General features: G+C 39.7%; 1 protein-coding gene and 1 non-coding gene across 7 annotated transcripts in view; one reads left to right on the top strand and one right to left on the bottom strand.

The window, feature by feature from the left end:
- The window catches only part of LOC143642843 (ankyrin repeat and sterile alpha motif domain-containing protein 1B-like), an 887,705-nt gene that overhangs the window by 468,014 nt on the left and 393,263 nt on the right, over positions 1-26,428 (top strand). For all 6 annotated transcript variants that reach the window (XM_077111726.1, XM_077111725.1, XM_077111727.1 and 3 more), the window contains exon 10: positions 15,341-15,506. In XM_077111726.1, the coding sequence (XP_076967841.1) occupies positions 15,341-15,506 (166 nt within the window). The remainder of the gene's footprint in view (positions 1-15,340; positions 15,507-26,428) is intronic.
- Positions 22,925-22,995, bottom strand: TRNAD-GUC (transfer RNA aspartic acid (anticodon GUC)). The gene has a single exon. It is a non-coding gene; the product is annotated as a tRNA-Asp (tRNA).

Raw genomic sequence — 26,428 nt, 5'->3', positions numbered from 1 at the left:
ATTTTTCTCAAACTGCTCTTATGCTTTGTATTTACTTATTATTTAAATTTTTGTCAGAAATTTATTTGGATATAAGGAATGAAGTATATAATCCAACTTTATTATTTCTTTCCAAATGACCTGGTCACTTATCTCACTGGCAATTATTAAACAATCCATTGTTTTATTGCTGATTTGAAATAACACCTTTATAAGATAATAGATTTCCACAAGCAATGGAGCTCTTTTTTTTTTTTAACTCTTTTATTCTATTGCCTTTCAGTTATTTCATTTATAATTGTTAAAAGTATTTGATAAAGGCTGGTTGTCACTCCATCCCTTGCTTTTCTTTTTTCTAACTTATACTTGGCTATTCTTACCCGTTTATTTTTCCAGATACACTTTGGGATTACTTGTCAAGTTCCAAAATGGAGGCAAAGGGGAACTTTATTGCAGTAATACTGCATTAAATTTAAGACTGGCAGAGAGAATCACCATCTTTAAAATGTTGATTCTTATTATAAAAGAACTAGGTGTATTGGAGTCCAGCTTTGTCTCTGTTAGCTTTTATAGTTTCTGTAGCCACTGTTTGATGCCTTCTGTGAGTCTGTTAATGTATTAGTATCCCGTGGTTGTACAAATTACCACAGACTAAGCGACTTAAAATATGTGGCGGTTTGGAACTGTATGTGCCCCGAAAATCATGTTTTTAAAGCAAATCCACTTTCTCGGGTGTAAACTTGGCGTGACCAGGGCCTTCTGATGAAGGTACTTGGGTTAAGGTATGGACCATTTGCACCTTTCCCTGGAGTCCTTTATAAACAGCGTGACTACAGAGAGAGGGAGAGAAGGCTCCGGAGGCAAGAAGCTGAAAGCAGAGAAAGGGGGAAGAGAAAGCAGAGACCTTCAGACGCTGCCAAGTGCCTTGACATGTGGCAGAGGAAGCAAGGATTGCGGGCAAGTCTTTGGAAGGAAGCCTTGCCTTGGTGATGCTTTGATTTGGACATTTTCACAGCCTCAAAACTGGAAGCTTGTAAGCTAATAAATGTTCATTGTTTAAGCTGAAACCATTTCATGGTATGTGATTTGAGTCACCTGGGAAGCAAAAACAAAATGACAAAAATTTATTACTTTACAATTCCAGAGGTTCCAAATCCAAAGTGGGTCCCAGTTGCCTAAAATCAAGTTGTTGGCAGGGCTGTGTTCCTTATTGCAGGCTGTAAAAAGGAACCTGTTCTCTTTTCCTTTCCAGCTTCTAAGGGCTACCCACAGTCCTCGACTCTCGCCCCCTTCCTTTTTCAAAGCCAGCAATGCCAGCCTATTCTTTCTTATGCTAGAATCTGGCACCAAGTCTCCTGCTTCCTTCTTTCATTTATAAAGACCCTTGTGACCAAGACAATCCAGGATCATCTCTCCTGAACTGAATTGCACTGCATAGTCTCTTTCGCCAGTAAGATGACATGGAGCCAGGGTTTAGATGCATCACAGATTCCAGGGATTAGGATATGGACATCTTGTGTGTGGGGGGGAGGGGGATAGTATTCTTCATAAAATAATTATAAATGCTCCATCCTCTAGGTCTGCTCTTGCTGGTAATCATTCCTTCCTCTCACCCAGAGTCTCCATTTTTTAAAATAACATCTTCTTCTTAATTCATATTTATGTTATGATTTTCCTTGTTTGTAAATTTTCAGGGGATACTTTCCCTTGATATTTTAGGACATGCCAGAGCTGTCAGAAAACTTCCGAAGCTTTCACCTGCCTTGAGTCATTTGGAATTGGGGACCATTTCTAACTTTGAAAAAGCCAGAATCCCACACTTTCTTGTGCTAGCATTTCTACCTCCATTATCAGAAAAAATTCAGGAAACAATGAAAGAGTGAAGATAGCTTGTATCACAGTGTGCTGATTTGAAAGGATGTATGGCCCCTAAAAGAGCCATGTTTTAATCAAAATCCCATTTCATAAAGTAAGAATAATCCCTACTCAATACTGTATGTTTGAAACTGTGTCAGATCATCTCCCTGGAGATGTGATTTAATCAAGAATGGTTGTTAAACTGGATTAGGGGAGATGTGTCTCCACCCATTTGGGTGGGTCTTGATAAGTTTCTGGAGTCCTGTAAAAAGGAAATATTTTGGAGAGTGAAAGAGATTCAGAAAGAGCAGAGAATGCTGCAGCACCACGAAGCAGAGAGTCCACGAACCAGCGACCTTTGCAGATGAAGAAGGAAAAATGCCTCCTGGGGAGCTTCATGAAACTGCAAGCCAGGAGAAGCAGCTAACAGGTGATGCTGTGTTCGCCATGTGCCCTTCCAGATGAGAAAGAAACTCTGGCTTGTTCACCATGTGTCCTTCCACTTGAGAGAGAAACCCTGAACTTCATTGGCCTTTGTGAACCAAGGTATCTTTCCCTGGATGCCTTTGATTGGACATTTCTATAGACTTATTTTAATTGGGACATTTTCTTGGCCTTAGACCTGTAAACTAACAATTTATTAAATTCTCCTTTTTAAAAGCCATTTCGTTTCTGGTATATTGCATTCTGGCAGCTAGCAAACTAGAACACACTGTAATAGCAATACTGTTATTATTGTAATACTTGTTTTGAGAGTCACATTTACTTAAATCATTTTAGAGCATCTCATTCAAACCATTATCTTATTGACTCAGGAGAGAATTTATGTTGATCAGGCTACTTTGAAGAGTTCCAAAGTGAAAACTTACTACCTGCAAAGTAGCCAACATCATATTGGGAAGTTCTCATCGTTAGAATACTCTTCCTTACTTTGAGCCAAACTCTATCTCCATGTTCCCTTCTCTCCATCACCACTATCCCTACCCCTTAGAATTGTAGAATAATCCTAATTGCTCTTCTACCTTTCAGATACTTGGAGATGCATGTTTCCCTGCATTTTCTCTTTTTTCAGTCCTTTCCCAGATGAGTTTGAGACTCACCACTTTGTGGGTCTGTGTCCTGAGAAAGCAGTGCACTTCGCCCTTGTAGCTCCTTGGTGCTGGCCCCAACACCAAGCTGAGTGAAACAGTTGTGCACTCGCTGCAGTGTGGGTTAAGCTGCCTCAGTGTCCCCCATGCGGTGAAGTAGAGCTGTGCCAAGAGGCCAGTTTCTCAGATGTCCTGCCAAGTCGTCCACAGAAGCCTCGAGGCTCCTTTACCTTCTGGTACTTCTGGAAAATAGTTGTGTCCATCCCTGGATTCCTGGTTGTTGCTAAGGTCTTTCATGAGTTGAAGAGCAAATCTCTTCTCCTCTTTTGATGAATAGATCTTGAGATATTTTATTAAAGGACAATCAGTGTGTTTGAGGTAGGCTGTTTCTTAATTTGCTGAAGTTACTGAAATGCATAAACCAGAAATGGGCTGGTTTTTGCAATGGAGATTTGTTACCTTACAAGCTCACAATTCCCAGGCCGTGAAAATGTTCAGATCAGGACATCAGCAGGTCAGTTCCTGGGCTGTGAGGACAGGTTCAGCTCCTCTGCCTCCTGCCCAGGCACAGGGCAGGTCTGCTGGGCTCTCCTAGTGTCTTCTGGTTTCTCTGTTTGAGGCTTTCTTTCCCACCTTCTAAGTGTGTCCTCCTCCCTCTGCTTCTGCTCTTTCTCTCTATTCCATCCTCTTATAAAGGACTTACGAAGTCCTTATAAGTAAGGACTTATTAAGTAAGAGAATTAAGTCCCACCAGAGGCACACCTAAAATGAAATAACCTAATCAAGAGGTCCCACCCACAACAGGTCTACACCAAAGGAATAGATTAGCTCTAAGAACATTGTCTTTGGGGTACACACAGCTTCAAACCGTCACACCTGTCTTTTATGAAATTATTAAACCAGATCATCCCTCAAACTAATTAGCACAGAGGAAGGGAGGGCTGTCACCCCTCTAAATATCTAAGTATCATACTCATATTAACTCAGCCGGTGTCACATTCATGTCTGTAACTGGCATATCACACTTTGATCCACCATCAGCAATAACTCCTAATTATTTTTATGTGTTCTTGCTGATTCACATATGCTTTTGCTGAATTATTTTTTGTAATTTTTAGAGAAGTAGGTTTACAGAAAAATCATGCAAAAAATAAAGTTCCCATATACCTTACCTCCCACACTTAATTTTCCTTATTATTAACACTTTGGGTTAGTATGGTACCTTTTTACAGTGAAGGAAACAATATTATTGTAATTATATTATCAACTATGGTCCACAGTTTACATTTGGTTTTTGCTAATTCTTGTTTGGCATTTGTTTTTCAGAACTTTAAATATTTCATGCCATTATTTTCTTGCCTTCACAGATTCTGGTGAAAACTTGACACTTCATCTTAATGGGACTCCCTTGTCCATAATATGTTGCTTTTCTCTGGTGACTTTCAGAGCTTCCCTCCTTGTTCTTGGCATTCAGCACTTTGACAATCAGTCTGGCCATGGTTATACAGTTCTATGTGTTTTAAAAAAATTTAATTCTAGTCACCCATTGTATTAATCAGCATTATCTAGGGAAACAAGTGATATCTGTAAATATTATGACAGTTTTATAAATATTGTCTTGTGACTGTGGGACTGCAGAAGTCCAAATTCCATAGGGCAAGCCACAAGCTGGAAATGGAGGATTCCAATGAAGGATTGGAATCAATTCCAGTGAAAGATTCCAATGAAGGATTCCAGTGAATTCTCCAGGAGAAGCTGGCTAAAATAGGATAGTCTCTTCTGACTGCTGAGGTCATCACTTATCATTTTAAAGCCCTCAACTGATTGGGTGAAACATCACTCCTTGATGAAGGCAGTATCCTCAGTTGATTGTAGATGTCATCCAGCATCGATGCCATCAAATTACTGATGATTTAAGTCTACAAAAGGTCCTCACATAACAATTAGGCCAGTACTTTGCTTAACCAAACAGCTAGACAACATCACCTGGTCATGTTGACCTGACCATCACACCCCTATGCAACTTGGAATTTCCCCTTTTAGCCACATTGACATGTGTCATTCGGTGACGTTAATTACATTCACAATGTTGTGATATCATCACGTCCAACCATTTCCAAAACTTCCATCACCCCAAACAGAAACTCTGTTCTGATTAAGCATTTTTCCCCATCCTCTAGACCTACCCTGGTCCACTGGTATCCTGTATTTGGTTTTTGACTCTATGAATTTGATTGCTCTAATTAATGATTTTATGTCAATGAGATCATATGATATTTGTCCTTTTGTGTCTGGCTTATCTCATCCAATATAGTATCTTTAGGGTTCATCCATGTAATTGCATGTAACAGTATTTCATTCTTTTTTGTTGCTGAATAATATTCTACAGGTAATGTAGGACTTCTTTCTGCCATTTTACTATTTGGTCTTTGTTACTCTTATGCCTTTTTGGTCCCTAAATTCTTCCATTAATATCTACTTTCATATTTATCTGATTTTTTAATTGTACCATTTGATCACTTCTCATTTCTTGCTGTGCATGTTTTTCAGATATTTTGTTTTTGGTGAGGGTGAGGCTAAAACTTAACATCCTGAGTAATAACAATGACCTTTGATTTGTGATTAACCTAAGTTGCATACACAAATACTGTTCTTATAACCCTCTAATCCCTATCTTTTTGTCATACTTGTTACAAATATCTTTATACATTGCATGTCCAGAACCATAGATTTACCATTGTTTTTAGTGTATTTCCACTTTGGAACCTGTGAGAAGTAGTAAGTGGTATCACATACACATACACACACACACACACACACACACACACACACACACAAACAATAGTTTGGGATTTATAATTGTCCATTTGGATAACTTTACCAGAGGTCTTTATTTCTTTATGCTGCTGTGACTCACCCTCTAATGTTCTGTCCCTTCAGTCTGCAGAACTCCCTTTAGCATTGCTTGCAGAGTAGGGCTTGTGACAATGAACTCCCTTGGCTTTTTTAAATCTGGAAATATTTTAATATGTCCCTCATTTTTCAAAGACAGCCTTGACTAGTACAAAATTCTTGTTTGGCATTTGTTTTTCAGCACTTTAAATATTTTATGACATTACTTTCATGCCTTCATGGTTTCTGATGAAAACTTGGCACTTCATCTTAATGGGACTCCCTTGTCCATAATATGTTGCTTTTCTCTTGTGGCTTTCAGAGCTTCCCTCCTTGTTCTTGGCATTTGGCACTTTGACGACCAGGTGTCTGGCCATGGTTCTCTTCAAGTTTATCCTATTTGACTTCTTGAATGTCCAGATTCAGATCTTTCCTTAAATTTGGGAAATTTTCAGTCATTATTTCTTTGACTATTCCTTTTGCCCCTTTTTCTTTCTTCTCCTTCCAGACGCCCATAATGCATGTATCGGTTTACTTGATGGTGTCCTACAGGTTTCTCAGGCTCTGTTCACTTTTTTTTTTTCACTTTTTTCTCTATTGCTCAGCCTGATTCAGATCAGTTATTTTGTATTTGAATTCACTCTCTTCTGCCAGTTCCACTCTTCTGTTGAAAAACTTGAGGAACTTTTCACCTCTGTTTTGTCCTCTATTCCAGTATTTTTGTTTCTTTATTGAGATGCTCATATCATTCATTCATGTTATCCTGATACCTTTTGTTCTTTCTTCATGTTTTCCTTTATCTAGTCATGCAAATGGAAGATAGTTTTTAAAGGTTTTTGTCTTGTGCATCCAAAATCTGATCTTTGTTGATGTTTCTGGATTTTAATCTTGTTCTTTTGGATGGACCATCATTTCTTGTTGTTGTTGTTGTTGTTTTGTCTTATAATATTTTATTGTACATTGTATATATTATTATTATTTGTAAGTATCAACCCTGGTATTTAGTCTCTAAAATGTCTGTTTCTTAAGTTTGTTTCCAGCTATTTGTGTGACAGAGGTTTCCTTGAGTGCCAGGCACTGACCGAAACAGAGAAACTAATGCTTCAGTACACCTTGCTCAGTCTTTGCAAACTGGCTCTGCACTGAGTGGTGCTTTCCTTCAGGGCTTAACCCTGCTATGAAAAGGGTCAGCTGGGGACAAAAGTGAAGGGCAGGGTCCTCTCCGTGGTGGTTTCTGTGCCTGAGTGCTGCCTGAGCTCATGCTTGCTGGTGGCATGGGGAGTTCCCGTATTTACAGGAATGCGTATGCTACCTCTTCTCCCTGTCCTGAGAACTCTTTTTGTGTCTTAAAGCAGGTAATCACCTGCCCCATTGATGTAATAGTTTCTTATACTGCTTTAATAGTCCACAGGCTAATTCTGTCTGCAGGATACGTTTTGATAGGTAGAGCCAGACGTGTTTCCTATACTCAGTATATGGGTACCCACATACAGAGCACCTCAGTGTGTGTAATGGGGCTACTTTGCTGTCGCCAGAAAAGGCTGTGAATCTACAGTGAAATCCCAGGCTGGGTTCATGCTGTACTTTCCCTACCATTTTTAGCATTATTAAAGCTTTGTTTTCTTGACTCATCATCATACTCCGTAGTTACTGCAACCCTTTAACTGTTGTCCAGATTTCTGAGAAAGATGGTTTGGCCAGTTTTTGCTGGCTGTTCAAAGATTCTGTGTGGGAACGCACTCTGGAATGTCTTACCTCATGTCTTAGTCAGCTGGATGCCCCATGTTGCATTTTTCTAAGTAGCCTTTGACCAAAGCTTAGGACCTTATATTAAGTAACTAATAGTCTTTGATTTTTGGGTCCAGTATACCACTGACAGTTTAAAACCTTTATAGAAACACAGGGTAAACAATATATGAAATCACATAATATAGAAATTTTATTGCTCATTCTCTTTTTTTTGGCAAAGGGATAAAGTTATATTATTTTATTCAGTGCTATCAGCATGAATCATTAGTCTTTTCAAAGATGTGTGATTGGGTCCTTATATCACACAATCAACAGCAAGTTGGATGAGGCAGGCTAAGTTAGCTGAAACATTAAAACTGGACATGCCCTTGGTAATGAATTTGGGCAGTACAGGGCCTTAGGGATCTGTCCAGGATTCAGGGATAGGGCATCAGTCCTTTAGAAGGGAGCTAGAACAGACCAAGGTAGAGAGCACAGTTCCAAACATGCTTGTGTTATACAAATTCAGGCACAGAAGCAATTCTGAGACTTAACCATCCATTATTACAAAGGCAGACCCCGAGTCTCAAGAAAGAGACTGTTAACCAAATTGTAGTCCATTTTGCTAGACTAGATAAAATGGAGCTTTACAGGTGTGTCACAAATTGCTGAGGTACAGCTTTTGTCATTTCTCATGTCCATTACCAGGTTTTACCATCAAGAATATTTTGTTGATGGCCTTTTATATCAACATCAAGGTTTCCCACTGTAGGGAAAATAAGGTTTGTAAAGGCTAGGAAGTCAGCATTACCTCATAATGTGCTGTTTCCTCTTTCCCTGTTTCTAGCAGTGAATCTTGTCATAGTACTTTTTATTTATAATATGATAGAATCAAGACAAGATTTTTATCACAAGACCATTGGCCCCTGGTTCTTCCATTAGCCAGACCGTTAATGCTGATAAGATGCATAATTCTAAGCCTTAGGCTATTGATGGGGAAAATAGTAACCTATTTGGTAGGATGGTTGTGAGAGCTAAATGAGAATCATTTCATTAAATGAAATATTATTCATTTTGCAGGCTGTAAAACACCACATCAGTATAAGTTGGTCTTATTTCTTCCATTGTTTATATCTGTAATAGTTTTTGAATGACAGTTTCCAGATTTCATTCATTCAACAAGTATTTCTTAAGTGGATACTTTGTGGACTATCAGATTTAAAGCTAAAATAATTGAACAGTGTGATTCTGGCACAAGAATAGACTGACATAAGGAACCAATTAGAAAATCTAGGAACAAATTCAATTATATGGAAGTATATGGTATATGCTTATTGTCACACAAATTCTATTTCAAAGGAAATAACTGAAAATGTAAATAAAGATATATATGCACGAGAATGTTCCCTTAAAAGCAAAACGTTAAATTGTTAATATTATAGGATTGACTCAATAAATTATGATCTTATATATATTGGGACCTAACCCTAAATTTATCATGTAGCCATATGTATATTGTCATGAAAAACAATTATCACTACATTATTAGAGGTAAATATCAGAGTATAAAACATTATAGAGAACGCTTTCACATATTTCATGTAATATCTTGATATAAGATTTACAAAAATCTTTCTGAGCCCTTGTCCCACTTTAGGTGGGAAAGTACAATGCCTTCCTCAAGATTTCTATGGAATTTACTAGGTTTACAATCTCAGTTCTAATGGTCACCTTGTGAACATTCCTCATTGTGTAGAACTCTTGATTTCACTCATTTTTTTTTTACTTCGTGGCTATTCTTGATTCTCTACTACATTATCGCTGGTTTCAGTGCCTATGGAGCCAGTTGCTACATGGTGCATCATGCACAACAGAGATTTCCAGCAAGCCATCACGTTTTTACCCATACAGCACAGAAGGTCCAAAAGAGCAGGGGAAGAGGTTCCATCACGGCTGGTCCCAGGAAAGCCAACTGCTTGGGTCAGGGTCAGTGTTTGGTGCATGCCCCTCTCCCCTTTGGGGATGAAGGACACCTAGGCTGCCTGAGTGCTGGCTTTTCTCTATCACTGAGTAGAAAGCACACATCAAACAGTGCTCGCACAGAGTTTCCATCCAGGCGTGGAACAGGGGCTGCTTGTTCTTGGTTTCAGGTTTAAGGTATGGTTAGGCTGTTCCATTTTGGAGTAGCTTGTTTTTTTTACAGTTGAGATCTAACATCTCCCCTGGGCTGCTTGCGGTTTCTTGCAAAATAGTAACATACCAAACACCTGAAAGCAAATAAGCACAAGAGGTAAAAGGAGAGGCGTTGTAGGCGAAAGCTAGGAGATGGCCACTGAGCATATCTGTAACTTCCCCAGCAGCCCATCCTCTGCCTCTCAGCTGGGCCTAGCCTTCTCCTCCACGTTAACTTCCATGTCATGAGCCCATCTCCCACCATGGACCTGAAGACTGTCAAGCGTGACAGTACAAGTTTGGGAATACCGGCAGCGGTGGCACATCAGGAGGGCTTTGGGGATTCCAAAGCAGAACCATACTCCAAGTAGGGTGATCAGCCTGTCCAGCCTAATGAGCGCTCCATGCTGCCCAAGTCCCCAGGAGCCAGCTGAAGCGATCCCACCTAGAATCTGTACATTTTGCAGTCAGTGGGTTTGCCATTGGCTTTTAATTACCCCCTGTTATCCCTCCCCTGAGGGATTAACCCACATGCAGCAGGAGGTGTTAGCAGTAGCACATACGCCTCCTTGTCAGGCTAGAGGAAGTCTAAGGCAGTGTGACTGTCAATCATTACTTTGGAGGAGAGCCTGAAGTCCTTATGCTGCGAGCTCAGCAACGTCGAGTGGGAAGATGACTGAGCCAGTTGCCAGTTTGGTGATATCAGGAGTTGTTGCATCCTGACAGGTTGTCCAGGGTTGTGGGGCTGAAGAGGACGCAGCCAAGCGCTGTGCCGTTATCATGGTCACAGAGTGTAAATGAAGGATTTCTGATGTTAGTACAGACTTGAAGCAGGGAAATCAGATGCAGGGTGGCAGTCTGGACTTGGTAAAGGGGAGAGGGAGCAAGATGTCAGCCTGGCAGTCAGTCACGTTCCCTGCACCACGATGGCCTGGGTCACTTGGACTAAGATGTCCTCCTTCCAAGCTGCTACCTGGTCAAATCTGTAGAAAATGGGAGTAGAGGAGCAGGAACTGGTCATGGCAGGGAGGTTGTGCAGCCGCTTCCCATGAGAGACACTTCTCTCAGCTGGTTTGTAGTAACTTACCTTTTCCCTCTAAGGTCACCTGGTCTGTCCCTTGCCTTGAGCTGCAGTCTCACCTCCTTCTCACTGATCTGTGCTTCACCCTTATCTGTGGCCCACTTCTGCCCCTTCCTGATAGATAGCACTTGTCCAGAGTCCTCAAGGGTGTCGTGGCCATTCCCAAGGGAACTGGTGGCCCAGCCAGGGCAGGCGTCACCCACCCACCTGGGTGGACCCATTGCTTAGTGGATGGTGCAGTAAAGTGGAATCCTTGGTCAGAGGCCATGTCCTCTGGTACCCCAAAGCATGGCAGAGCCCCATTTCCAAGGCACCTCACGCATGAACCATGTCCACACAGTGAGTTCGAAAGGCAAGACCAGAGCCTGAAGAGGCGTTGACTGCGCCCCAGGTGGAGGACGTCTGTCAGGCTGGAGGGAGAGGCCTGAGGCAGTCCACAGGGCGGCCCCCCTGGGCAGAGCCCCCACATGCCCTTTTTGGGGCTCTGGCTCATAGTTCGTCTCTCACACTGGTGAATGGCAGATTGGGCCCCTTTTAATGAGAGAGGCACTCCCTGCTCCTGGGCCCAACTTCATGGTGTCCAAATGTCCATGTCCAGCCGGGGGTGGATCCACAAAGGGGCAGAAGCTGCTCTGAGAAACTCAGGCACTTCATGACGTCTCGAGGGTGAGTTCATTGTCCCTGTCCTCTGGAAGGGCTTATCCTCCGCCTCTCCCAGGAGGGCCTCCATTCTCATCGGGACTGAAAGCAGTGCGGCACATCTGCTGTCAGTGCAGTCATTCAGGTGAGCGTCCCTGTGAGATGTCCATCCAGGTCACACAGACAGTGCCCTTCCGTGCTGCCGGTATTTTCCTGAGGTCCTTCTCCCACCCTGGGGAGCCTCTGATTCCCCGTTTGTGTTTGCTCCATGACCCTGACTGGACTTCTGAGCCTTTGGTGACAGCTGTGAGTCACTGAACAGGTGCACGGGGCGGAGAGGCCTGCGTGCAGTTTGTCCAGCGCCTGAGAGGGGACGTGGGGGCTCCTGTCCAGTGGCTACCAGCAGCTTCAGCTCAGCTGACCCATCAAAGAACCAGCGCCGAGGGTCGGGTGGGGCATCCTCGTGCTGGGGTCCCCTGTGCCACTTCAGGGGTAAGGGGTTGTTGGGAGGACCTCTAGTACCTGCTCACACTGCTGGGCCACCACCTGGGGACCATGAGCCGGTCCTGGGTGCACCATTTCCACTTGATGATGCTCTGCTGTTGGGCACTTCCTGGGTGGACATTCTGACTGTGGGAGAGTCTGGCCCCAGGAGAGCCTGGGGCTCTTGGTAGATCTTCCTGTTTCCACCAAGACCTAGTAGCACCCAGAAGTTGCCTCTCAAAGGCAGAATAGGGCTGGGCTGCATATGGGAAGTTCATGGCCCAAGAATGCACCTGCTGCTCCCTCATCCTGCTGGAGGGACAGTCGGTGTGGGTCTAAGAGGCAGACACTAGCAGCTTGAACAGAAATCCAAACTCTAAAGGTCTTAGAGCAGGGCAGCAGAAATGGCCACGGCCACCCTGTGCAGGGTCTGCTCCCCTGTGTGGGCCTGGGGCAGGGCCCTTGTTAGGGGCATGTGTAAGTGGATTGTGGTGCATCTGGACAGTAGACCCCTGCACCCCGTCAAAAATAAACGAAACTCAGAAAGAAAATATTGATGGGTCACAATGAATATTTTTATAGTATGTACATGAAGTTCAAACAGTGAATTCTTTATTGATACTTACATATATGGTTAAAATTTAAGAACAATCCAGGGAATTATAAACACAGAGTCCAGAGCGTTACTTTGTCCTGGCCACGAGGGGAGAGAACGGGACTGGAGAGGCCCATGGAAGCATCAGTCATTTCATGGTAATGTCTGGTCCTTTCTCTTAGCCGTGAGTGTGCATGGATTCACTTTGTTATTGTTATTGTTTTCAGCTCGCATATTCTCTTTTGAGAACTGGCTAGGTGTCTTGTTGAATGTCCTTTTTGACTAAATGAAATGTTTTCTTACAAAAGCTTAATTTCAGTATCTATGTTTCACCACCTCCTTCCCCTGGTGGCCTCACTTCTATGAGGAAGCTGTTTATTGCAGAGACTTCTGTGCCAATGACAAATTATTGGACACTTTTAGGAATTAGAAGAATGTGTACTTTATTATTGTTTAAAATACTTTTTTATTTCCTTTGCACATACATGTCCACATACACACATGTACAGATGGAAACAGCTTGGAAGGGTATACACCAAAATGCTGACATTGTCTCAGCATGCTGAGACATCATGTGATTGTTTTCTCTTCCTTTATATTTTTTAGGTTTTCTCTAATACACATACATACTTCCTTTTTAAGGATGAAAGCAAACTAACCCACCCTGTATGGTGGTTAAATTCCAAAGAGTTTTCAAGGCCTTTAAAATCCTCAATAAACAGTACAATCCCAACTTAATCAAATCCATGAGAAGGTTGATCTGATTAATTTAGGATAAATTAGAATTAAAGCTGGAGACTCTTTTACATAGACTATTTACAATCTTATGATTATGATCTCATTTTTTTTTCGCTTTGGATATTCAAAGTAGCAAATAATAATACCGAGACTCCAAAGCACATTAATTTACATCTGAAAAAGGCATGATAATTTTCCTAGCTGGTGGTTAGATTTGTTTGAAAGCATACCAGAGATTACTCAGTAGATCAATAAATACTTATTGAGCACCTACTGTTTGGCAGCACCTGAATTAGATTCAGGGAATAGAGTGGTGAACAAAGCAAAGGCCAGTCGCCATGGAGTTTGCAGTCATTTGGTGTATTCAGTGCATAATATGTTTCATCCATAATTTCCTCAATAAATATTTCTTCTATTGGAAGAATTCCAACTATGAAGAGTTCCTTCTGTTGCTTTCTAGTGCTATATGTTAGTTAATAATTATATTAGTGCATTTTTGTTTGTAAAAGATATTTTACAAAAAAAAGAGTCTTAATTGGTAGAAAATTATATTTTGTATTGATCCAAATTTGTCCTGTTTGACTTGTAAACATTAGTTTCTATTCTGTCTTTAAAAGCTTTGGAATAGTCTACCACCAGAGCCCTCCCCCCATCACCTTTGAGGGATAGCTTTTGAAGGATAGTCTTTCAAATATGTTGAGAAAACTGTTACGTGGCTATAAGTCACTGCGGATCCTTTCATCATTTCTTCTGTGACGTGGTTTTTAAATCACATACCATCCTGATTGCTTTCCCCTGGATGCTTTCAACTTTGTCACCCTTTGTTGTTAAAAATAAATTATTCCCAATTTCCTTCCTTGAAAAGAGTAGAATGAGCATAATTGACTCTTTGATGTTTGAGGGTCTGATGTGGTCTGAAAGCAATTACACTGACCTTGAATACTTACTCTACTGTACTGGAAATATCACCATGTAAAACATAGGAACTTGTAGTAAGTTTTTACCAACACTTGGAAATATATATTTGCAAAGATATCTTGGAAAATTTTTTAAATGGGGGTTTATCATCTTCTTATTTGTCTTTATCTCTTGATGATGAACTATACTTTATAAAGGTAAAAATATCTGAAACAAAACATGATTAATTGTGAAATTCAGTGTGCAAATCATTTGTCTTTCTTCAGTAGACAGTGAACTTCCTGAGAGTAAGAATTATATCCTAATTTTTAAAAATCCCAGCACTTATCCAATCCTAGGTATATTGGATATATAAAAAATGCCCCAAAAATATTTGTTGACCAATTAATGTCTTATCTGCAAGAAATTAAGATCTTGTAAAATGGATTGAATTCCAATTATAGTATATGTTGAAGAATCAGTAAGATAGAATTGGATCTGAATTTTATGCCAACCAGAAAAGAGCAACCTTAGTATATTTGTTAACACTATTCACTCAGACACACTAAATAGGAGTGTATTGCATGGGCATATTTGAACTCCAAATGACCGGGAAACCTAATTTGCAAAGGTTCAAATGATAGGAGCATTATTATTTATTTTAGAAGTAGTCTCAGGGCCATTCCAATGGCTCACCAATATCATCAGGCCCAGGGCTGTTGTTATTCTTCTGGCATCCTTCTCTGCTTGTCGCCTTGATGATCTTAGACTAAGGGCGGACCAGTCACAGGAGGCTGGTTCTGGCTCTGCAATGAGCAGGGCCTGGTGTGCCTCTCTTGTAGGGAAAAATCTCTCTCTAGGAGCCTCCCGTCAACCTTCCCCTTGCATGTAACTGATCAAAACTGAGACACATGGCTTTTGCAAGGAGATGGGCAAAAGGGTAGTGTCTTGGGAATTATTGTTGATTAAACAGTTTATGCAAAGGCTAGAAAATGGACACATAGCACAAAACGAGAGGTCACAACAAAGGAAGACCTGGACAAGGCTCAGCAGTAAATTCAAGGGAACCCAATTATAAGTAGCCTGCACTATAGAAAAAAGAGAAAAAAGTTCACTTTTTTCTCATTTTTATAAATTCAACAAGGTTGTGCATATCACAGAGCTGTTTTTATTTTTTCCTCTTCTTTTCAGGAGTCCTATCCAAAGAAGAGGAATTACACGGTGGAGATGGTGCCATCTACTTCTCTGGATGTGTTTCCTTCAGAAAATGAGAACTTTCTATGTGATCTCACAGAGACAGCAGTTACAAAGAAACCCTGCTCCTTAGAAATTGCAAGGGCACCTACCTCGAGAAGTGGTAATATATATATTTTTTACTCATAGTTGGACCAGTTCAATTTTATATGCTTGTCTATGTGGTGATGTATCATTAATATTTTATGTTCTCACTGTACTGTGAAAACAAAGGGCCCCAAGGGGGTGCAGGAATCATTTTTTACAGAATGACCCGAGCTCAGGTAAGTCGGAGTTTTTTATTTCAAGTCTCAACTTCTGTCCAAGAGCCCTCATGGGGTACTGTTACCTTGGTGAAAACATTTTGAAACCTTTTAATAGTGAAAAACCTTCTAGGTTAAATACAAAGATTTGGGTCCTTGAGGACTCGGTAACAGATTTGGTAGCAAGAATCTTTGTATTTACTTTCTGCATCCTGTGTTTTGTTTCCAAGTTATCAAAGTACACTTAGCTACTTCGTACGGTTTTTTAGGCCTTTTATGGCATTTCGGACCTGATATTTTGTTTATTTGCATTGAAAAATATTGAAGAGGGCAAGACAACTATTTCCCCCATTTTACTGATAAGGAAATTGGAGCTAAGTATCTGATTTAAGATCAATAAGTGGTGGGGCCTGGGCCTGGGTTGTGGTCACTGTCACATTTGGTGCTTGCTTCATGGCCACTACTTCTAAGAAAGAACATGGGGTGGTGACGTGGAAGCTGATGAGGGAGTTTCAGGGGGGTGGCCAAGAAGTTCAGTGCTGTAAAGAAGTTGTTAGGAAGGGCTGTCAAGAGAAGATTTTGGGGGTTGGCAAAGCAATTCCTGCTTACTTATGAGAACCAAGTTTCAGAAGTGATATGGTAAAACCAGATTTCTAGATTTCAATAGTGAGACACTGGGAAATGGGGAACAAGGAAGTCGGAGTGGAGACCACCGATGCCCTTTTAAGATTAGAACATGGTATTATGAGAAGAAAGCAGGTAAGAGGAGAAAATGGATAGTTTATTTTAGGATAAATGAGACTTGATCAAATTTAGAGGTTGGAGGAATTTGCTGTTGGAGAACAAGATACTGGAGATAAAGAAAGAAAAGAGAGAAAAGAAGGGTAGAAGTTAAGACTGAACTAGTCAAAGAAAACAGGGACTTTGTTTTCCCAGGGAGAAAAGGTCATGGTGATAAGAGCAGGGAAATTCTGAAATATGTATTTCCAAATGGATTCAATTCATGGAAAGATAGAAGGCCAAAAGGAAAATCTGAATCTAGAGAAGAGTTAAAATAAAATTCAGAAAAGTCATGGTTGAGAGGCTAGGAAACTTTATAGAGATGAGAAAATAGTTTTTTTGAGCATTATTGAGACTAGGGATTGTATGAATCATGAACCTGCGGGAGGAAAATTCTTTAGAATGAGCATAATAATTAAAAAATGAAATTTATTGAGCATTTATTATGCTTCAGATGCTATTTTAAGTACTTTATATGCATTATTCCTTATAATTCTTACAGTGCTGTGAGGCAATAATAGTATTCTCATTTTACAAATGAGGAAACTGAGGCACTGAAACATTACATACCTCTCCCAAGGTTACATGTTAGAAAGGGACTTATCTGGAGCTTGAACTTGGATGCTCTAACTTGTGCTCTTAAACATTATAGCGCTGCACTTTTTATATACATATATATATATAATATTTATATAATATGTGTATATATATTGTATAGTGCTGCATTATATTAGGAGATGAGATGGAGTAGACATTGTGAAGCAAGTACTGGAATTGTTATGATACATGGAGTTTAGACTGGAAGTCCATATATAACAGCAATAAAATAAGAAAAAAATGCCATAATAGGATAGCATGGGATAAGATGCTATAATTGGATAGAATGTTAAAATTAGACGAGCAGCAGGTTTTGGATGAAGGCAAGAGAATTGTGAGTGATCTAGAAGCAGTCATGAGAATGAAGAAAAAGCCAATCCCATCCAAGGGAGTTGTTATGAATTAAAGATTTTCCACAAGAGGAATAGTGAAGGGAACAGTGTATTCAGGGGGTGAGGTGGGGGAAGGAGCAGTCAAAGGAGTAAAGTGGAAAGATTATGTGTGTGAAAACATTAAAGGGCTTTAGTCGGGACATGGGGGTGGGTAAGTCAGAGGTGGTGGAGGTGAGACCTGAGCAAGGCAGGGATGAGTGAGTGGAAGACAGCTGTTCATTCAGTAAGCCATCGAACGCTGAACTCCTGCATAGGCCAGCACTGGTTTGAATGCTGAGGATTCAGGGATGAATAGAAATAGACCCAGGTAACAAGGTTCTTTAGGCTTGGATCTGCTACTCTGCTAAAAAATAAAAATTAAGTGCTGGGTAAAAATAAAAGAGAAAACATTATGAAAAGAATTAAAAAGTGGACAGGAAAATTGTATAACTTGAATAAAATTTAAATCAGGAACTCTTTTTTTTTTGTTAATAGGTGAGTAAGAAATAATCAGGCCAAAACTTTGGTGAGGGTCAGAAGACAATAGAACAGTAAATCCATTTTTGTGCTGAGGGAATTTGCTGAATCCACTAATCTTGAACTTTGATGCTCAAGGCTGCTGTGGGTTTGGGTACCAAAAAAACCAAACCTCTGTGCCTGTCCAGAATGGGAAGCCAAATTAGAAATCCTTCCTGCACAAAGCTGGAACTCTAAGGGGTTTTCTTTCCCACAGTAATCAGAAATAATTCGGCCCCATCCTCAATCCCCAGGGAACTAAAAGGTAAGTTGTTTGTTGCAGAGCAGAACAAGAGAGGACATTCCTGAGAAGTTTTTATGACAAACTAGTAGTTACACAGATTTACACCAGAAATTCTTAACATCCAGTTGGCCCAGAAAACTTCAACATGAGTTAAGTTTAAAGAAATACATTTAGGCCCCAAGCAGATGTAAATGTAAGCCTTCTACTGAGGAATGTACTCTCTTTGTAGGCCCTGAATAATTCCTATAAATAGTTTTCCAGTAAAAATCAGCACTTTACAATAGTTAATCTCACAAGGAAAGGAACCCTGAACGGAACCAACAGAAACAAGAATAGACCCAGACCTGAAAAGACTTCAAATATTGGAATTATCAGATGCAGATTATTTAAAAATATATATTTGTATTATAAATAAAAAAGAAGCTTGAAGTTAATTTAAGGAAGAGGAACTATAAAAATGACAGTATATTTGAAGGTGCAGGGTCTACTTCTAGAAGTGCACAAAACAACCCAACAGATGGGAGAACAGCAGATTAGATTCAATTGAAGAAAAATTTAGTGAGTTGGAAAATAGGTCAGAAGAAGTTATTACAAATATTGCAAAGAGGGACAAAGAGAAAATATGGAAGAGAAACTGAGAGCCTTGGATGATACCCAAAGAAGTTCTCACTTGTTTGCTTAAAGTTCCAGAAAGAGAAGAGATAGAGAATGGGACAGAAGTAATATTTGTGAAGTTAATTTTCTAGAGAGGTATTGGCCCTATCCTTGAGTTTACTTGGGAGCAGATAATTAAACAGTTAATTTCAATAGAATATAATAAGTGCTAAGATATTACATGAAGATTGCTTTGGGAGCAAAGAGAAGGAGGGTTTAATCCTACCTGGGGGCTTGAGGAAGATTTCATAAAGGATATAATGTGTATATCACTTATCTATTGTTATTTAACAAACCACCCAAAACTTCCTGGATGAAGGCAGCATCAGCCATTTATTTTGCTCATGAACCTGAAAGTTTGGCAGAGTTCAATTGGCAGGGATGGCTTGGCAGCACCACAGAGCATGAGCTGGAGCTGTTCCACTCAGGGATGAAGGACCCACTTTCGAGATGGCCCATTCACCTCGCTGACAAATTGGCATAGGCTATAAGCTGGGGGCTCAACAGAGGCTTCCAGCTGGGGGCCTTGTTTTCTTTCCATTGACTGCTTGGGCTTCCTCACAGTATACCAGCTGGGTTCTAAGGAGAGGGCATCCAAAGGAAACGGGTGGACGCTCTGTCACTTTTTATGATCTGGCCTCAAAAGATCATCACTTGTCCTGTAGATGGAAAGAGTGTTAAAGTCACCTTGTAAGAAGTGCTTATAGAGTGGGAAATAGCTTTTCTATGAGTTTTTGGAAATATAGTCTGCCCTTTGACATAACAGTGCACATCAAGCTCACATGCACAGTGCACTCGTTTCCTCCTTCAAGTTTTGCAGTTATCACTTCATTCCAGCATGAGCTTAAAGTCAAGGATCTCATAATTTAAATCAGGACCAGCATTCTTGGAGCAGGTCTTATTGTACAGGATCTTGAACACCTGTGGACTTGACAGTGATCCCTGAGAACTAAGAGATGAGCACCCGCCTCCTCTACCCCTAACATATGGGGTGGAGCAGGTGTTGGAGACACGCAATGGGGGCTCCTACTTGAGAGTAGGGCAGACAGGCAGGACACAGTAGTCATTGGTCTGCGGCGGTTCTGAGTCTAGTGGGGCACGTGTGGCCAGTGCCTTGATAAGAACTTGTCTTAAGGCCCAGGAGTTGTCCTCTGTGGCTCTTGGCTCCTGAGTTCCTGGTTCCACCTACTATGTTTTTCTTCTTTTTCCATAAGAAATAGCTGTGTTTGTAGCTGAGTCTTTCTCACCCACTTTCTCTCTATAAAATATTATATTAATATTAAAAATATTAAAATTTTTTACATTAAAATAATTATTAATAATTTAATAAAAATATTAAAAATATTAATATAAAGGGGCCTTTGGACCCCTTTCAATTTGTAAATGTCTTTGTTCTTTCCAGTCCAAACTGACACAATTTCTTAAAAACTGTATGGGCTTTTTATATTTTGATTTATTACCCAATCCTTCAGACAAAAGCTTATATTTTAGATAAGCCCCTCTCTACCTTGAGATCCACATGAAACGGATGGGGGGGCGATAGAAATCCTGTTGTTTTAACAGAGTGTCAATGACGCATGCCCTTAAAACCTCTTTGTCTGGCTTAAAACACCACCTTAGATTTCTTAGATTTAAACAATTAATCTTATAGTCCCATCTAGATTTTTTCCCAAGTGCATTTTTTTTAATTAGAGAAGTTATAGGATTACAGAAGAATCATGCAGAAAATACAGAGTTCCCATATAACTGCTCACACACAGTTTTCCATATTAACATTTTTCATTAGGAAGTACTCTTGATACAATTGATGAAACAATAGTATTGTAGTTATACTATTAACTATAGTCCATAGTTTGTATTAGGTTAAACTTGTTATTGTACAGTTCTAAGGGGGTTTTAACATTTTTTATTCTAGTAGCATATATACCATCTAAAATTTCATGATTTAGCCATTTTCAAATATATCATGAATTGCTGTAAATTATAGTCGCATTATTGTGCTACCATCACCATCATCTGCTATCAAAACTTTTCCATCTCCACAAATAGAAACTCTAACTATTAAGCATTAACCCCTCATTCCCTAGCCCCTACCTGGCCTCTGGCAACCTGTATTCAAGTTTCTGGCTCTATGCATTTGCTTCCTCTAAATATTTCGTATCAGTGAAATCATAAATACTTTTTCTTTTGTGTCTGGCTAATTTCACTCAACTTGATGTCTTAAAGCTTCGTCTGTGTTGCATGTGTCAGAACTTCACTCCATTATACAGCTAAATATATATGAAAAATAACATATATACAAAAAAGCAATAAATTTCAAAGCACACCACAACAATCAGTTGTAAAATAGATTTCAGAGTTTGGTATGGGTTACAGTTCCAGAATTTTGGGTTTTTCCTTCTGGCTGCTTCAAGACACTGGAGACTAAAAGAAATATAAATATAATGATTCAAGAGTCACACTCATTTGCTAAATCCTCTCTTCTCTTTTATGACTCCACCTTCTCCTTTGATCTATCTTTAAAATTATTTTTATTGATATATATCATATATTCACATACCATGTAATCAAAGTGTACAATCACTGGTTCACAGTTTCATCATACAGCTGTGCATTTATAATAGCAATCAACTTTTTTCTTTTTTGTGAAATTAACATATATAAAAAAGCAATACATTTCAGAACACATCGTGACAACTAGTTTTAGAACAGATTTCAAAGCTTGGTGTGGGTAAAAATTCCACAATTTTAGGTTTTTACTTCTAGCTGCTCTTTCATTTAAGACTAAATGAAATATCAATATGATGACTCAGCAGTCATACTCTTTTGTTAAACCCTATCTTCTCTGTATAACTCCACCATCACATTTGATCTTTTTCCCACTGACCATTTTAAACTTTTCACATTGAAAGGGGCTGTCAATAATGGGGGATAGAACTTGATGTTCTAGAAGGGCTGGTCCCTCTGCATTTCAGGACTTATGTGATCCATGGACCCATCTGGAGGTTGTAGGTTTCTGAAAAATTATCTTAGTGCATGTAACCTTTGTAGAATCTTATGTAATGCCCTAGGTGTATAGCAGTCACTTTTGATTTGATATCAACTTAATATGAATAGCATACATGTACACTATTCCTCTTTTTGTTGTACTTGTTACAAATTATATCTTTATACATTGTATGAAAGAAACCATAGATTTATCATTACTTATTATGCTTGTAATTTAGAACCTATAAGTAATTCTACTTTTTACTACTTATAGGTTCTAAATTACAAGCATAAAGAGTAATGATAAATCTATGGTTTCTTTCATACATTGTAGTTACATATCAAAAGACACAATAGTACTGGTATTTATAATTGCCCGTATCATTACCTTTACAGGAAGTTTTATTTCTTTAAGCCACTTGGGTCCACTGTCTAGTGTCCTTTCCTTTCAGTCTGATGAAATTCCATTTAGTATGACTTGTGTGGTTGGTCTAGTAGCAGTGAACTCTCAGCACTTTTTATCTGGAGTGTCATAATCTGTCCCTCATTTCTGAAAGACAAATCTTGCCAGTTATAAAATTCTTGTTTGGTACTTGTTTTCTTTCAACACTTTAAATATTTCATGCCACTTTCTTTTTTGTCTCCACGATTTGTATTGAGAAATATGCAACTAATTTTATTGGAACTCCCTTACATATAATGTGTTGCTTTGCTTTTCTGCATTCGGAACTCTCTCCTTGCCCTTAGCATTGAACTTTTTAACTAATGTGTGGCTTGGTATGGTTCTCTCCTAGTTTATCCTGCTTGTGGTTTGTTGCCATTCTTGAATGTGCTTATTCATGTTTTCTGCTGTATTAGGGAAATTTTCTGCCATGATTTCTTTGAATATTCCTTCTGTTCCTTTTTCTCTTCTTCTCCTTTTAAGACTCCTGTAATGCATATATTGATATACTTGATGGTATTCCACAGGTCTCTTAGTCTCTGTTAACTAATTTTTTGTATACCACATGGCCCCATCACATTTCATTATTTTTCCATGTGAGTATATTCTTATTGTAGCACCACTTGTTGAATTTTTGTTTGCTTGTTTTTTTTTTTTTTGCTTGTTTGTTTGTTTTTTGTGGGGAAGTGCATGGACCAGGAATCGAACCCAGGCCTCCTGCATGACAAGCAAGAGTTCTACCACTGAACTACCCTTGCACCCCTCTGTTCACCTTTACCCATCCTTTTACACCTCTGTGCCTCAGAATCATTTCATTTGTCTTGTCATCATGTTCGTTGATTCTTTCTCCTTCCAACTCCAATCTGCTGTTGAAATGACCAGAGGATTTTTCATTTCAGTTATTGTTGTCTTCAATTCCAGTATTTCTGATTGGTTCCTTTAAAAAAATTTCTATCTTTTTATTAATATTCTCATATCATTTGTTCATTGTCTTCCTGATACCCTTTAGTCTTTTTTTGTGTTTCCTTTATCTGCTTGTATTCTCAAAAGTGATATTGAGCATCACTTTTAAAGTTTTTTTTTTCTTTTTTTTTTACATGGGCAGGCACTGGGAATCGAACCCGGGTCCTCTGGCATGGCAGGCGAGCATTCTTGCCTGCTGAGCCACCGTGGCCCGCCCACTTTTAAAGTTTTTGTATGATGTGTCCAAAGTCTGGTCTTTGATGGTTTCTAATTTTTTTTTTTTCTTTTTTTTTAACATGGGCAGGCACCAGGAATCAAACCTGGGTTTCCGGCATGGCAGGCGAGAACTCTGCCACTGAGCCACTGTGGCCTGCCCAATGGTTTCTGACTTTTTATCTCGTTCTTTTGGATGGGCTATCATTTCCTGCTTCTTTGGTTGTCTTGTAATCTATTGTTGTACACTGTACATTTTAATATTTTTAAGTCTAAGCTGTGGGATTTAGTTCCTGAGCTTTGTGCTCCTTAAATTTATATCCAGCCGGTGATATGACAGAAATTTCCAAGAGTGCCAGGAGGTAACAAAAACACAAAACCAATGCAAACAAACAAAAATCCACTTTCACTGCTTTTGCAAATTCACTCTTCATTGACATGTCCTCTCCTTCTGAGTATAACCTTCCTATCAATATGATCAGCCCTGAGTGCATGTAAAGTGTAGGCTCTTCTCCGTCTTTTTTTGAGTCTGTGTTTTCACTTGGATTCTGCTTGCTTGTTGCCTTATGAATTCCCTTGTTTACAGGAATTTGGGTGCATCCTCCAGTCCCCATTAAATAGGCTTTCTCCTCCTCCAGGATGTTATATTGTATGATTTAAAGTAGGTAATCCTTTTCCCTAGTCCCAGTTGATTTAATTATTTCTAACACTGCTTTAGCTGTTCTCAAGCTGCTTCTGCCTGCAGGGCAAGTTCTGGGAACTGGAACAACATGAGTTTCCTGGTTCATTTTTTTTGGGCTGCCACTGGATAGATTGGCCCAGACATACAGCTCCGCGGTATGTGCACAGGTTACTCTGATGCCTGCAGAACACGGCCATGGACCCACAGTGGACGTGCCGTGTGGTATGACTCCTCTGGGGCGGAGGAAAGGTTAGGGGAAAGGTAAGCAAAGGCATCACGGGGTTCTCTGACTATTTTTTAAAACTGTTTACTTCATTTGGTACCTGCCCAGGTATTGCATCTCTTTAAGTCCTTTCCAGGGGTCTGAAGAAGATGGCTCTGCTAGTTTTTGCTAGTTTTTCAAAGATTCTGTGGGGAATGGCGTACTGGCAGACTGTGTCTAGATTTGATCATTGGTGTTTTTAATTTGGTAACTGTTTTCCATCTGGAGCAGCTGGAAATATGAAAGAGTTTTAATTTGTACAGAGTAGTTCCTAAACAGGTCCTTCTTTAGTTCCTCATTCCCTCTGCTTAATTGTCATCATAGGCAGCCAAAATAAGCCAGGTTGCACTTTCAATATTTCCCCTAGAAATCTCTTTAGCTGAATCATCAAATTCATTTCTACATTTTCTGTTTTCCACATTACTGCAGGTGTCAGTGTTGCCAAACTTCCTGCTTCAATATAAAAAGTGAGTCCTTTACCTCTTTCTCCCCTTTAAGCCTTCACTGATAATTGGTCATAGGTCTTTATGCTTCCATAAATACTCTTTTTTATCCCTTCAGTCTTTCATGATCATTTTCCTTCCAGCTTTTGTTTGCTGTCAACTCACAAAATTAATGCCATGTTTTAGATTTTTATCATAGCAGCTACCCCATTTCTAAGTATCAGAATGTGCCTGGTTATTGTTTAGTGCATAACAAACCATCTCAAAACTTAGTGACTTAAAACTACAATAATTATTTAGTTTGCTCATAAATCTTCTTTTTGGGGATGGTATGCCAGAGATAGGTCATTTCTTGTCCACATGATGTCAAGTGGGGCAGTTTGACAGGGGATTGAAGAGTTCATTCTGAAGTTCTCCACTCATTTGGCTGGCATGGACTACTTGGGTTACCTTATGGCATGTTACTGAATTCCCAGAGCAAGCGTCTCCAGAGGACGAGGTAGAAGCTGTATTGCCCTTTGTGATCTGACCGCAGAAGGCATGTGACGTCATCTCCTTCTAGTCAACAGCCTGCCTCAATTTAAGTGGTGGAAATTTAACTTCCCTCATTTTGATTTAACAGTGTTAATGAAAATTAACATTATAAGAATACGTTCTGGAAGCCCCCTTTTGAAAGTACAGTTTTCCACAATGCTGCATAGTTGGTTTTTTTTTAATGGGGTATGAGTTAATTTGCATGGACACATGATTTTTCCTAATTGTGTTGAATCACTTGAGTTTATTAAAAAAAAAAATTGCCTTGCTCAAGTCTCTCAAGCTTAATTTCTAATATTTGGCAGTATATGTACTTTGGGATATGATTGTGAATTTTAGGGGTGAGGAAGTCCAGAAGTAAAATGGAATATTTTTTTAATTATAAAAAGATGAATGAATATGGATGGGTCAGAACAATTTTTGTTACAATTCTAGATGGAATGATTTAAAGTGTACTTCTCAGAACTCCCTTCCATATGTACCATAGCGTATAAGAGAGCACCTCTACATAACTGTCTTTCCTCTTACTGGGTGAGGAAATAGTTTGAGTCTCTTTCCTCTGTTGATTTCTTTAGCCTGTGGCTGAGGTTTGGCATGGATCATATTAGCTGCACGTCCTTCAGTCTGCTCTTGGTGGCCCCTCATGGCCCATACCTAGCTTTGCCCTTTCCCCTCAGAGCAAAATAACTAAGGTGATGAGCTCGAAAAGGTTACTGACCTCTCAGAGTTCATGATGTTCTCCTTTTGTTACAAAGTCCTTCATTAACCAAAGCTGGGACTTCCAGGTGTAGAGACAGCTCTTGAAACACAGGATGCTCTCGGAGGCCTTGAACTGAACTGTGTAGGTAGCTACAGTTCCTCATAAATTCAATAAACATTTAGTAAGTGTCTGTGGTGTTCTAGGCATTTGCTAAATGTTGCGGAAGACACAAAGTGAAAGATGCAAATCCTGATATTTAGGAGCTTGGAGTTAAGAGTCCTAATTGCAATAACAGAAATAAGCATAATTTGCTCCAGGACATTGGAAGAGAAGACATGTGGATGAAGGCTTACTGGAGGAGGTGCTGCCTGATCTGAGCTGCAGAGAAGGAAAC

This window comes from Tamandua tetradactyla, chromosome 7, assembly GCF_023851605.1.
Source record: "Tamandua tetradactyla isolate mTamTet1 chromosome 7, mTamTet1.pri, whole genome shotgun sequence".
Taxonomy (NCBI): Eukaryota; Metazoa; Chordata; class Mammalia; order Pilosa; family Myrmecophagidae; genus Tamandua; species Tamandua tetradactyla.
Note: the sequence above shows the minus strand (reverse complement) of the source record. Positions and strands in the feature narration are given on the sequence as shown.